The sequence below is a fragment of the Erpetoichthys calabaricus genome, chromosome 7 (assembly GCF_900747795.2).
Source record: "Erpetoichthys calabaricus chromosome 7, fErpCal1.3, whole genome shotgun sequence".
Taxonomy (NCBI): Eukaryota; Metazoa; Chordata; class Cladistia; order Polypteriformes; family Polypteridae; genus Erpetoichthys; species Erpetoichthys calabaricus.
In genome coordinates, this window is record NC_041400.2 from 75972497 (window position 1) to 75986647 (window position 14151).

At 36.3% G+C, this 14151-nt stretch overlaps 1 protein-coding gene across 19 annotated transcripts in view; it reads right to left on the reverse strand.

Annotated features, from left to right (window-relative positions):
- Positions 1-14151, reverse strand: part of celf4 (CUGBP, Elav-like family member 4) — a 1311271-nt gene that overhangs the window by 174522 nt on the left and 1122598 nt on the right. For 10 of the 19 annotated variants that reach the window (XM_051930108.1, XM_051930103.1, XM_051930106.1 and 7 more), the window contains one exon: positions 8297-8407. The exons of the other annotated variants lie outside the window; for them this stretch is intronic. In XM_051930108.1, the coding sequence (XP_051786068.1) occupies positions 8297-8407 (111 nt within the window). The remainder of the gene's footprint in view (positions 1-8296; positions 8408-14151) is intronic. 19 annotated transcript variants of the gene reach the window in all.

Consider the following 14151-nt stretch of genomic DNA (forward strand, 5'->3'; position numbering starts at 1 on the left):
AAAATTGATACCCTGGACCATTATTATTATTATATAATAATAATAATATAATAATTAGGCCTTCCTTTATAAAGGAAATAAATAAATTGGTATATCAATGTCATTAAATACCATTGAAGTCCATATCTATGGGTTGCCCTCTGTACTGCAGCAACCTTCCCAGTTAGCAGTTTTTAAAAACTTAAGCTCATTAAGACATACTTTTCATCATCCATGGTACAAGAATGTATAAGCAGCTTGGCTATCATCAGCATCACCTCAGATGTTGCACAAAAGCTGTTGTGTGATAGATGTCTTTGCCTTCAGAAAATGTAGATGTGTGATGTTATCATATGCAACTAAGAGACTGAAGAAACCCCTAAACATTCACTTTCAAGTTTTAATTATTCAAAAAAATGTATTTGTATTTGACATTAAAAGTTATAGTTAAGCTTGTGATGTGTGCTTCGTTTTTTTATTATTTATGTATACGGTATATTTATTGGTCAAATTAAAGCTGTTAAACAAAATACTAATGTTAGTGGAATCATGGAGAGGTGAGTTGGGGATGAGGGTGGTTGGTAGGCCCAAGAAGATCTGTTTAAGGCCCCAGCCTGGCTATGGGCAGCACTGAGTAGGTGCACTGATTTATTTGCAAAAAGAAGCATAGTCAAGTGCTCTACACTTTGATCTTCAGAGATATGTGTAGTAGACAAGAAAGACTAATAAAAATATTATTATGAAATTTAAAATCACAAATGTGTTGGAGAAAACTGGAAAATATAAAGTACAACAATGGATTTGGGAAAATATAAAGAATCTAATAGCACCAATACTTTTAGGTTTGTGTTGATCAATCAATTACTGAAGCACTGTTAATTTTGCATTGGATCTTTGGAGAAAAATGGTACAAGATTCCTTCTGTGAAGGTGGTTGGCACCTTCCTCAGTGATCATTTGCTGAATCATTATAGCCGAGGAATCAATAATAAAAATCTTTGAGAGATCTTATGCCATACATCAATTTGGCTATATATTATTCTAGAGGCAAAGATTAACCACAAAAAAGAAAAATAGATGACAAATTATTAAAATTACTTAAATTGGTTGTTGAAGACCAGAAATGGAAGATGTTTGTGTGCTGTTTTATGTAAAATTACTTCATCTGCTGTTCATAAAAAAAAAACAAACATTACCACACATTATAAAACATCACATCCTTCTTATAGTAAACAAATTCCATTAGAATTAGTTAGATTAGCACAGGATTGTAGGAAACTTAAACAAGGCAATAGACTGAGAATGACTTAATTGGTCCCAGGCAACCTTACTTTAAAAAGGGGGATTGCAGACAGCTAAATCAACTGTTTTTTCCTTTTTACATTAAATTAGTGAAGTGCCTGTGCATATGGTAATGCACTAGGATATCAAGGAATAACAGATTTCAGTGAAATATAATTCTATGGCTATATTAAGGTATAAATGGAAGTGAGACCAAAGAGAATGGCTAATATTCATAGAGTTTCAATATTTAATATGATATTTGCTCATGGCGTTACAGAGAGAGTTTTCTCAGTGCAGCTCCCCATCCCCCACTGAGGCCATGTTATCCCTGACATGTTTATTTCCTTAAGATAGATTAGATTTTTACTTGGCTATTAGAAGCCTGTTATTTTGATCAAACTGTACAGAATGAAGTCCAATCAAACAGATTCTATTTTTTCAAAAACAGAAGTAATTAGCCAACATTTTCCTTTGGGGATTTAGTAAAAAATCAGAACTGAAATGATGTCTGTTACTAAACAAGAATTCAAAACCAGGAAATTGTCCCCAATAAGTATTTAGTTTGTCTGAGCACTGTTCTCTCGTAAGTCTTCCCAATAAGTAGTCTTAATGTTTGAATGCTTGCATAACACTAATGACTATCATGCATATATCACAACCCACAAGGTCATTGGCTGCATAGCATGTGCAGCACATGGTTAGTAATGACACAGACATCATATCGATCAGATATAAAAAATGGCATTGCCCATGAAATTCAGAAGCATAAAATGGCAGCACCCATGAAAAAACAAACATACAAAGTGGTGACTCAATGATGTAATTTAAATAAAGATTAAAAAAATAAAAATTAAATAAATAAAAATTTTAAAATATAGAAACAAAAACATAAACAAATTATTAATGTGTTCCTGATACCTATTCTTATCTGTATGTGATCAGGTATAATAAAATATGTATTTGTTGAAACCAAGACTTAGTTGATCATTGTGAGTCAGTTTGAGGCTTATATACCACAAAAGCACCTCTTAAAACTGTGTATGTATTCCGATAGTATACAGTATATTTAAATGATTAATGTAACATTACAAGACTAAATGTGAAACTAATGTAACAATAGAGATTTTGCTGTCTTCTCTGTTCGAGGATCTTTACAATAGTCACGATTAACAATATTAATGACAGTTGATACATACTCTGACTGTAGTAATCTCGTACTTTCACAGCTACTTAAAGTTACCCTTCAGAGACAGGGTAAAAGTTCTTGGCACTGGAAAAATATCAAACTGGAACTGAAAAAATCTGTTTGTTTCTGTTGTTTCCTGCTTGCTGCTTCATTCCAATCTTTGCCCATTTGGATTTTGCACCTTGCATTGTTCTCCTCATGTTCATGTGCTTTTATTGTGCCAGAGATTGAGGAGTTCATGTTAAAACAAACAAATGCCATTTAATTGGATAAACTGTAATGTCATAAACACATACTTTATTGCATGAACTGTAAAACTGTTAAGAATGCACAATAGTAAGTTTTACTTAAGAGAAAATAAACATAAAAAAACATAAAATTGACAATTAACTGGAGTAAACCCAGTTCAGAAAACTGACTATTGCTGATCACAGGCTTTAATAAATATAAAAAAAACATTAGTCAGTTTCCTCAGAGAAAGTTGTCATTGTTATGTACATTATAGGACATTATACTACATGTTCTTGAAATTTTAAATCACGTTTGTACTGTTAGTAAGTCTTGTAGCATTTCACTGATGTCAAGTTAACTTTATAAGGGTATGAAAGCCTATCCACTACACATTCATCATATTTAGTAATAAAGACACACAATCAACTGATACGTAGCACAAAAATGTACTGAGAATGTTTAGAGTTAATCATCTATCAAAGTTAAAGCTAAATATAGAAACATTGTAGAATAGATAAATATGTACAGTGTCCTGTTTGTTGAAATCCTAAATATTTAAATACAAAACAGAAATCATATGTTAATTTTCTAATGATTAATTTAGATATATCAGATACTGAACTGGTATTGCATACACCTGAAAATATAAACCACATTTCTTCATTTTAAAAATAGTGATTTTTCCTGACTGGACTACAAATTTCACTTATTGCCAAAGCAGAAACTCTGAAAAAAAAAAAATTTTTCCAAATTGAATGTGAACCTGATAATAAACAGTATTACGTTTAGATCAATATGTCCAACACAATTCCATTTATTAGTAGCAATGTCTTTATGAGTTCCTTGAAAAATAAACTAGAACATATAAGGTAGAAATTGAGCAGTCAGCTTTCCAGTTTAGTAGCAGAATAGATTTTGTTTGATTGTCATTAATAAAGCCTATTACCTGTTCCTTTTACTTAATATCAGCTATTTAGTGGAAACAATACACTTGAAGTAGTATCTCAACACATAATGTAGAAAATTAATAAATTATTATTAAATATCATTGTTTCTCATTCCATCAAAGTAATGACTGTTAGATATTGATTAAATAAACCAGTTTAAGATCAGAATGATGTTAAGAATTACAGAGTAGTTTAAAATTTTCCATATCTTCCAAATTACAAACTTAAAACTCAAGTCTTATCATAAACAAACACTTTTTATGAGAAGTCTCAATCTGACTTTTGCCCCATTCACATCTTAGAAAAGATATTAACTTATGTTGTCGAAGATCTTCTAATCTCTTCCAATGCAAAGATATCTTCATTATTTAAACTTAAGCACAACTTTTAATACTGTTTATAAAAGAATTCTTCTACATAGGCTTCAGAATTTAGTTTCCTTGTCGACTACAATTCTTAGTTGCTTACTTTACATTTATCAAATTATTTTCAATATGTAGATACAGTGAGCCTCTGGGCAACTCCCTTTGCTCTGTATATGCTGTAATAGAGAGATATAATTTGGAAACACAGTATTAAATGATGACATCCAAATCATCAAAACTACTGCAGGAGGTGGGATTCTTCAGCTATAGGGCACTAAAACTCTTGAATGGCCTACTGAGCTTCAGCCTCAACATATAAATTAACAATATTATTTGAAACTTAAAACATCCACGTATTCAAAGAGAGACCCTACAAAGACCTAAGGCAGAAGGTGCAATGGCTCTACCTAACTTTAAGTTTTATTACTTGGCAGCAAACATACAAGCTATAAAAACCTGGACACGAATAGATGAACATACACAGGCTTGGTCCATAATAAAAATAAAATCCTGCAGTACTTCTTTATATTCCCTACTTTGTGCCCCAATAAATGCAAGTATGCAACCAATATTCTAATAATCCAATTGTGCTTCACTCACTCAGAATATGGAACCAATGTAGAAAGCATTTTAAGAGAATCTTTTATCTGTGGCACCTCTGCATGAGAACCACCTTTTTCAATCCTCGCAAACATAGCAGTTTTTAATATCTGGAAAACATTTGGGATTAAATTGCTTAGAGATCTTTATATAGACAACTTATTTGCATCCTATGAACAATTACATTCCAAATTTAACTTTCCAGCAACACATTTCTTTCACTATCTGCAAATTAGAAACTTTGTTAAACAGAACCTGCCTGATTTTCCTCATCTTGCACCTTCCTGTACGCTGGAAAAAATATTGCTCAGTTTCAAGGACTTAGACAGCATTTCTGCAATATATAAAATTATTTTACAGTCCCTCCCTTTCAAAGATCCAAGAGGACAATGGGAAAAGGATCTCTCACTCAACATATCAGAAAAGGAGTGGAAGGGAGCAATGCATAGAATTCACTCGAGTTCCATATACACAAAGCATACAATTATTCAACTCAAAATTATATATCGAACACATCTGTCTCGCTTAAAACTGTCCAAAATGTTTCCAGGGCAAAATCCAACCTGCAAACGCTGTAATCAAGTTCCAGCCTCACTGTGTCACATGTTTTGGGCCTGCACGAAATTAACATCATTCTGAACAAAAATTTTTAAGTGCCTTTCAGACAGCCTTGGTGTCACAATTCCTCCTAACCCATTAACAGGTGTGTTTGGTATTCTTCCAGATGGGCTTAAAGTGGAGAAGGACAAACAAACTGTGATTGCCTTCACTACACTATTGGCACGCAGACTTATTTTGCTAAACTGGAAGAATCCTAACTCTCCTCTTTTAAGTCAGTGGGTAACTGATGTTTTATGCTATTTGAAATTGGAAAAAATTCGCACTTATAGGATCTGTGCAGAACTTCTTCAGAACCTGGCAGGATCTAATCAATAATATTTTAGAATAATCTCTTAAAGCACTGAGGAAGTAGATTCTCTTCCCATTTCTTTTTCTTCTCCATTTATCTTTATCCGCCTATTAAACTCATCAATTTATTTATTTTTACTAGCTTTAAGTTTTACTCCGTTGACTATGCTCTCTTTCTCAGGGGTGGGGGTTGATTTGTTTTCAATCCTATTTTTTGTAAAAATGGATCTATTTGTATGGAATGATGACAATAAAATTAATAAAATTTAAAAAAATAAAAATAAATTAACAAAAAGGAATGATTGTTTTACCATAGCTTGCTGTTTTTAGAGCTGCTACTGTAGCATAATAATTTGCTTTTTCATATGTTTGTTAATTAATTATTTTCTCAAAGATTCTTATTTCTGCAGTCTGCATCTGTAAAGGCACTTGTTTTATACTGAAGTGGATGATTCATCACAAATAATGGACCAATTTTCAAGCAATTTGTTTCCAACTCAAATTGGCAATTTTTATCCTGTGGAGTGGATCATTTTAGAAAGCAGATAACTGTTTTTTGATAAATTAAAAAAAAGATTTCACTACTACTTCAATCCTTAGTGTTATGGCATTGCAGTGTTTTTATTTAATTTCCAGCCTACTTCTGTAATTATGAATGTGATTGTTATGTTTGTAGGGGTTTTGGGATATGGCGAATCTAATTTTGCCATTAATCTCTTACTTTCAAATTTGTGTTTTGTCACAGTCCAAATTGCTTAAAGTATAATATTGCTTATTACATACCTCCATTTTGTCTTTTAACACTAGAATCCCTGAAGTCTGCGAAAAAATTTGTAATCCTGGGCCACCTTAAATTCCTTCACACTTCTCCATCAGCGTCTTTTGTTTTGTAAATGTGTCAATCAGCAAAAGCATCAAGCAGACTGCTATTCCATCCCCCCACCACCGCAGCTCAACTCAGGCAAAAAGTTCTCCCAGCTCATTTGTTTATCTGGTGTGTGAGGTACCTGGAGCTGTATAGGGTAAATAATATATTGTTATTTGGAACACATTTTGATATTTTAGGAACCTTTCTTTATGGTTGCTACAACATGACATCTGGAACTGTGTGAGGCATGATGCCATTTTTACGATGGAAACAAGCTCAGTGTTGTGCACTTCCAGGTTTAACAAGGTTGTGGATAAACATTAAATTGTGACTGCTGTTTTGCTGTTATTTTGATTTAAAGATTTAGACCTTGGTAATGAATTTATTGATTTTGAGTTTTGTCTAATGTATTGAGTTTAGATGCATGGTAAACTTTCTGACTTTAAATATTTAGATTGAAAGTGTTTAGGGTTTAGATTCACATTAAATGTTTCCTGGTGCTGACCTCTTGTCTGTTCTTTTTGATTCTGATTGACCTTCCATGTACATTTTCTTTGCTCTTATGACCAGCCAATAATGAAATATTTTTCTGATTTTTATGTTATGGAGCACTATTTTCCTGAGCAAACTAGGACAAGGGTATTAAGGATTTTATCAGACTAGAAACTAATTAAAACACATGGCATTGTTTCAAACAACATCAGGCATGACATCTAAGGTTAAAAATGTAAACAGGTGAAACAAAATGAATTAATACTTTATTAAATAATTTTGAAAAGTGCAAAAAGGATGTCAACTTTGGTAAGCTACTAAGAGAGCTTCTCCCATCTAAGACACACCATCCAACTGCACCTTCCAGGCTTATCAGGATATAAGTAATTCAAGTGTCTCAGCAAACTGCCAGTAGATAGCCAAGGCTGATTTTTACGACTGTAAGAAAACCAATGAATACAGCGTTTAACATTTAAACCAATTCAATGAGATTCTAGAATTTTCTAACACTGTTCTTGATTAAGTCCCTATATTTGCAATTGGTGGCCTGTTTGCATCATACACAATACTCGGGTTTGTTTGTTTTGGTATAGTATTTTGATTTTCATTATAGTTGATAAAATATGTTGAACAACAAACCTGAGGCAGTAAAATACTAAATCTTTTTGTTGTTGGAATACATAAATCATGGTGGCACGGGAGGACCAGTTCTCATTTTACATTTCATTGGCAAACCATATCTGAATCATGGGATATTTAGGAACAAGACCATATCTTTTTAGTAAAAATATGATCCTCTATTTAAAAGAAGCAAAATTAGAAATAGTCTAGTCTGGAATTATATGGTAATACCAATACCATAACTGGAAGAATGCATCTGAACGGGACATTTTTCTAATAAAATGACTAGCCTAATGTACTATACAGTAACTGGCAATGTGGCAAAGAAAATATTTTAATTTTAATAGGTTTAATTGTCTTTCCATCACTCCATTTATATTTGTCTCATACAAACATTAAGAAGATGGATGCCCTGGGGATTTGTCACAGTACTATTTTTTTACTGTGATTACAATGCATTTCTAGTTTGTGGAACAGAGCATATATCTTCTGAAGTTCTCCTTTAGATTGCCACAAAAAGATCACATCATACTACGTCTTCACATCATGGAACATGCTGAGGCCAAACTGCCCAAGATTATCAACAAAACAGAATTTAAATATAGTTCCAGTTGCATTTTAATTTGTTTTGTTGATGTACAGTACTTCTTACATTCCAGACACAAGAAATACAATGCAAAAGCAAGATGCAGTACCAAGAATCAAAACAAAACTGTAGAAACATCACAGACACACTTACTAATTACCACAAACACTTGGTACAGAGCTACAAGCAAACAGGAACACAAGATGAATGAAAACAGCCTTAAAGATACCTTCAGTCAGAGCAGCCAGAAAGCAGTTCCCCTGGACTGCAAAACAGCTTCTTTGCGTAACACCCAGATCTTGCTTCGCTGTGTCCTCTCTAAAAATTATTTCCTGCAAAACTTTAAGATTTAAAAATGTTTTTCTCCACGCATATATTTAAATTAGAAAAACATGACAAATTTGTAACAATGGCACAATGCTGTCCAAATATACACACTTTTACTATGTCCTTAGTTATGCTACTAGAGTAGGGTTGCCATGATAAGAAGTCACATAAATCCAAGTGAGATGGATATGGTAACAAGTTCTTCAGCTTAAGGAGCTAGAAATGATCAAAACCCAGTTACATACTTATTTCTGACTATCCAGGTCAGGGTAGCAGACAGCAGGAACCCATTATAGATGAAATGGGTACAAGACAAGATATATATGGCCAATCCATTGTCAAACTTGCCCATCTTGACAGCACTGAGGACAAAGCAGGAGTCAACCCTGGACACCGCATCGGTCCACTGCAGACCACACTTGTACCGTGTTTCCCCGAAAATAAAACCTACTCCGAAAATAAGCCCTAGCATGATTTTCAGGCTGCTTTGTAATGTAAGCCCTACCACAAAAATAAGCCGTAGTCAAGATTGTCAGCTGAAAAGTAAGGCACCTAAGGCCACGTTTATACTTCACGTGATGCGACATGTGTGCCCGAAACATCAATTAAATTCTGAGGACACCTTGCCACAATTTCTCTGAAAAGGATGTTTAATGATTACATCCATGAATTCGGGGATGCGCCCATTCCAGCAGCATCGGCGCAAGACAGAAACAAAATTTCGGACAGGGCATCAGCTCATCGCAAGGTGAACACAAGCACACACATACACTTGCGTTATTGTAGCTTCATCAAATCCCCAAACCTTCATGTCTTTGGATGGAAACCTGAGCACACTGGTGGAAACCCACCAGGAAAACTTGCAAACTCCAGGCAGGGATCACAATGGACGTGACTACCTGCGAGACAGCAGTGCTACCGCTCTGCCACCTTGTCACCCCATATGTGTAACTATTAGCAGTATTCATTGTTTAAACAAAGTTAACGATTTATCTGTAAAATGTAACATACATATTTTTAATGCATTTCAAAATGAAAGTGATATCAAGTATAAATCTAAGAATTCTAAATGTGCAGAGAGCTGGAATATTATAAATTAAATGTGTTCTGTGTGGCAATGCTGCTTGCCGCTGCTGTCAGGTCAGGAGGAAGCCCCAGAAGCACATAGCGATTTAACAACTGGGTTGGTTTTAAGATGACGTTTACGACAGTCTACTTTAATGATAAAGTAAACTACAAGATTAAAGAGGACATTTCAAGTTTAAAGCTGAAATTTCCACTTTAATCACAAAAAAACATTTTCATTATGTCCTTATTTTTTTTCCTCTGTAGCTTAAATATGCCGCCGTACATTCTGATGGTATTGTGAAGGTCCAAAAAAAAGACAGCAGAGAAGATGGTATGTGAGACTTTTAAAATGTATCGTGTCATTACTTTGGGGAATATGCGGCGCTTGAATATCAAAGCACCACGAATGCATTTGTATGTCAGCGGTTTGCTTCACCACATCGAACCATTCATCAAACATCGAAGCATGCACATCAATCCTGTAGGATCCTAAAAGCGGCTGGAGTAGCAAGAAATTCAGGCTGAAATTCAGAGTTTGAATATGGAGAGTTACGACGATATTCCAGAAGAAGATGACATGACTGTATTTGAATAGATATATATTGTTGTACATGAATAAATATAAGATATCCCCTGAAAATAAACCCTAGTACATCTTTTGGAGCAAAAATTAATATAAGACCGTCTTATTTTTGGGGAAACACGGTAATAAAGTGTACACTTACTTGGACTGTGTTTATTTAGAGTTGCCAAATATCCTAAAACACATCCATGAGATGTGGAAGGAAACAGACACAGCAAGAACATTCCAACTCTGCTCACAGAGTATATGGGCCATTTTTTGAATACTGTCTCTTGTAGCTGTGAGGCAGCTGCACATATATCACTATGTAACCATGCTATCTACTTTCATTAAAACTATATAAATTTGTTCATATAATTATACAATATATAAAGGTTATTAATTACTTTTTAAGATAACAGTTTCTCTGTGATAATGAAGTATTCTAAAATTAGGGAATTCAATCAAAACAAAATTGGCCAAAATCAGTGCACAGCAATGAAAAATAAAAGCAAAAATCTCCATCTATTTTCCAACCCGCTGAATCCGAACACAGGGTCACGGGGGTCTGCTGGAGCCAATCCCAGCCAACACAGGGCACAAGGCAGGAACCAATCCCGGGCAGGGTGCCAACCCACCGCAGGACACACATAAACACAGCCACACACCAAGCACACACTAGGACCAATTTAGAATCGCCAATCCACTTAACCTGCATGTCTTTGGACTGTGGGAGGAAACCCACGCAGACACGGGGAGAACATGCAAACTCCACGCAGGGAGGACCCGGGAAGTGAACCCAGGTCCCCAGGTCTCCCAACTGCGAGGCAGCAGCACTACCCACTGCGCCACCGTGCCACCAGCAAAAATCTTCTTTATGAAATATACAAAAATAATAAAACAATAACAAAAAAACTGGAAAAGTGTGATAATTCAGTCCAAGAAGGCTACATAACCTTTACATACTGTGGTACTTGTTTAAACCTTCATTGGGAAGCATGAAGTCAATATTCATTTAAACTTAATGTGGCCTATTAGTGGCTGAATCACAATAACACTATTTTACCAAATGCCAGGTTAAAAATATACCCAACAAGCAATTAATTTAGACATCAGTTTATAGCCAGCAAAACCACAGCATTTTCTCTTGGAAATTCCCTATTTCAACTAGTAGGCAAGGAATAGTAGTGACATGCCTGAATGCAGATTAAATGGTTACTCCTACAGTATCTATCCATCTATCCATTTTGTAACATACTTAATCTATTCCAGGCAGCAGTATGCAAGCTGCCAAAACAGGAACCAGTCCTAGAAGGTGCACCAACCCATCACTAGGAACGGCGATTTACATACATGCCTAGTGTAAATGCAGAATACTACCACCTCATTTGATTTAATTGGATTTGCAGTTAGAATAGGGCTGATGATGCTCACTTCCCTAATTCTCCAACTATCACTCAGCTTTTCAGAAGGGGTTGAGGGCGCATGTCGACAAAAGTCGACATCCAGGGGTAGAGGGCGACAATCAGCTGTTAATAGCGACAAAACTCACTGTTACATTAAAGGCATTCCCTCTCTGCTTGGAGTAATGTTAGACTCATTGACTTGGAATCTAATCCTTATGTGTGCGTGAGTTATGAAATGTAAACAAAGGCAAGATGGCATCAACATCTCACGAGGGAGCGAAGCGATTGCAGAAAACAAAGTACTCAGCAGACGATGTTTTGTGCATTATCGCTGACTCGGACTCTGATTTTTCAGATTCTGATTTTGTTGAGAGTGATCAGGAGATCGAGCAAGAGAGTGAGGAACTGGCTCCAGCGGATCGGCTGCCAGCTGAGTGCATTCGCGCAGCCGAGGCACCCACAGCAAGGTTCGTGTGACAAGAATACCCAGACATTGATCTGTGGGAGCCAAACTGGCTACCAGACTTCACAAGACGGCATGGCTTGCTGTTGGATATGACAGATTACCAGCCACTGGACTACTTCAGGCTGTTCTTTCCTGAGGCTGCCTTTTAGTGCGGTGGCTTGGTGATTGGATTCAAGGGTACTGTTACAGGGTGGATAAAAGCATCAAATTTGGCACAGTTCTTCCTTAAGTTCAATAGAGTTATTTTAGCCTAGGAGCCCTGATGGGATTGTACAATATCGCAATTGTTTCAGATCGGCCTAACATAACCCTGATGGGAATGTCAATAACTCAGCATGTGATAAAAATAACTTAACCAAATTAAATATATTGTAGTAGATGGTAGTTTAAAACATTACTGAATTTAGAGTTTTGACTTTTTCAAAACTGTTTAGTACCAATAAACCAAATACAATAGTAATTTAGTGTCTGTGCTTAATTGCAGGTTCGAGTAATTTAAGATGGAGATGGAGATGAACTGGGATCGATGCATTATTTGCCAGAAAGTCACTGCTGAACCTTTGATGTGTCCACTGCACACACCTAGGACAAATGGCAACAAAACAGATGCATATCATTCCTTTTTGGCCAATGTTGACCAGTTCAGGGCTATAGATACTCTGCCTGTTGAAGTGCATGTCAAACCAGACCAGCAAGCCTGTGATTCTCGAAAGAATCGCAAATCCAGGAATGGCAATCACTTTCTGTTCCCTACGATATTTGGAGGGATGTAATATCATGGAGGGTGGGTGCGTCCCTCGTTTACAGGTCGTAGCCATACGGGCTCGTATTTGCATTACTAATCGTTGAGCTCCTTCCATTTGGAGCCATGACCCCTTTGCCTCTGTGGAGCCGTGACGTCTTTGCTTCCGGTGTGTCTGAAGCGCGTTGTAGGAGCCCCCGTGTATTGTTGTTATCCATGCGGTCTCGTCTGTGTTGTTCTGTGGCTGTGTCGTTAGGTAGATGTCGTTTACTGTTAGGAAGCATAATTCAACTTACATTTAATACTGAATTACCGTTATGTGATTCACATATGCCACACTGACTGCTGGCACAGTGGATTAGAGCAAGTGTAGTTTACAGGTTGTGGTGTTTGGGTGCCATGTACTGACTCTGGGAAGTACAGGCTCGGTGTCGTATTACAGATCGTTGAGCTCTTTCCATTTGGAGCCGTGACTCCTTTGCCTCTGCTGACACGGACTGCTGGCACAGAGGATTAGAGCAGGTTTAGTTTACAGGTTGTGTTGTTTGGGTGCCATCTACTGACTCTGGGAAGCCGCCGGGTTTGACTCTGGGGTGCTTGGGCGCCACGTACTGACTCTGGGAAGTACGGGCTCGGTGTCGTATTACAGATCGTTGAGCTCTTTCCATTTGGAGCCGTGAGTCCTTTGCCTCTGCTGACACGGATTGCTGGCACAGTGTACAAAGAGCAGTGTACTGATTGTGTACAATTCAAAACACTTGAAAGACTGACTGTTATCCTGTATGATAAAAGCAGCCTTTTGATGTCTGTAAATCAGTTAAGAAGAGAACTCTTCTGTCATGCAAACCGATCAATGGAGAAACTGCCACCTACACAGGACGCACTACTTCTGCATGTACAAAGGGTTGTATATCAGGCAGGAATCTGGACAACAAGCTTACAAACTGACCAACTGATTCCTTCTCCAATGGGCTATGCATGGGTGACAGAATCAGGATCATGGGTGCCACCAATAGACCACTCTCCCTGTAGTCTCCAGGGCCTGCAGTGAGCTGATCAAATTCCTGTAAAGGCGATTGCACCAGATGCAAATGCAGTAATGCAAATCTGGACTGCTCACCACTGTGTAAATGCATGTGCAACAAATAGAATTAATCTGAAAACTATTTCATAGTGATGTAATAATTTGTGATTGACTTGGTGACTCTGTCAAAGACTGTTAAGTTTCGAGTTTCACGTAACTACGTCTGGTTTTTATAGTGCACGGACGGTAATTTTTGGGTCATTTTGACAACAATTTTCATTGCTATTGGTAAATCTGCAGTTTTATGGTTTATTCAAGTATTTGTGAATGACTTTCTGATTCTGTCAAAGACTTTAAAGTGTCAAAGTCTGGTTCTTTTAGTGCACGTACAGTCATTTTTGGTCATTTTCACAACAATTTTCATTGATATCGGTATATCTGCAATTTTATATTTTTTTCAAGCAATTTTTTTGAGCTCCTAGGCTAAAA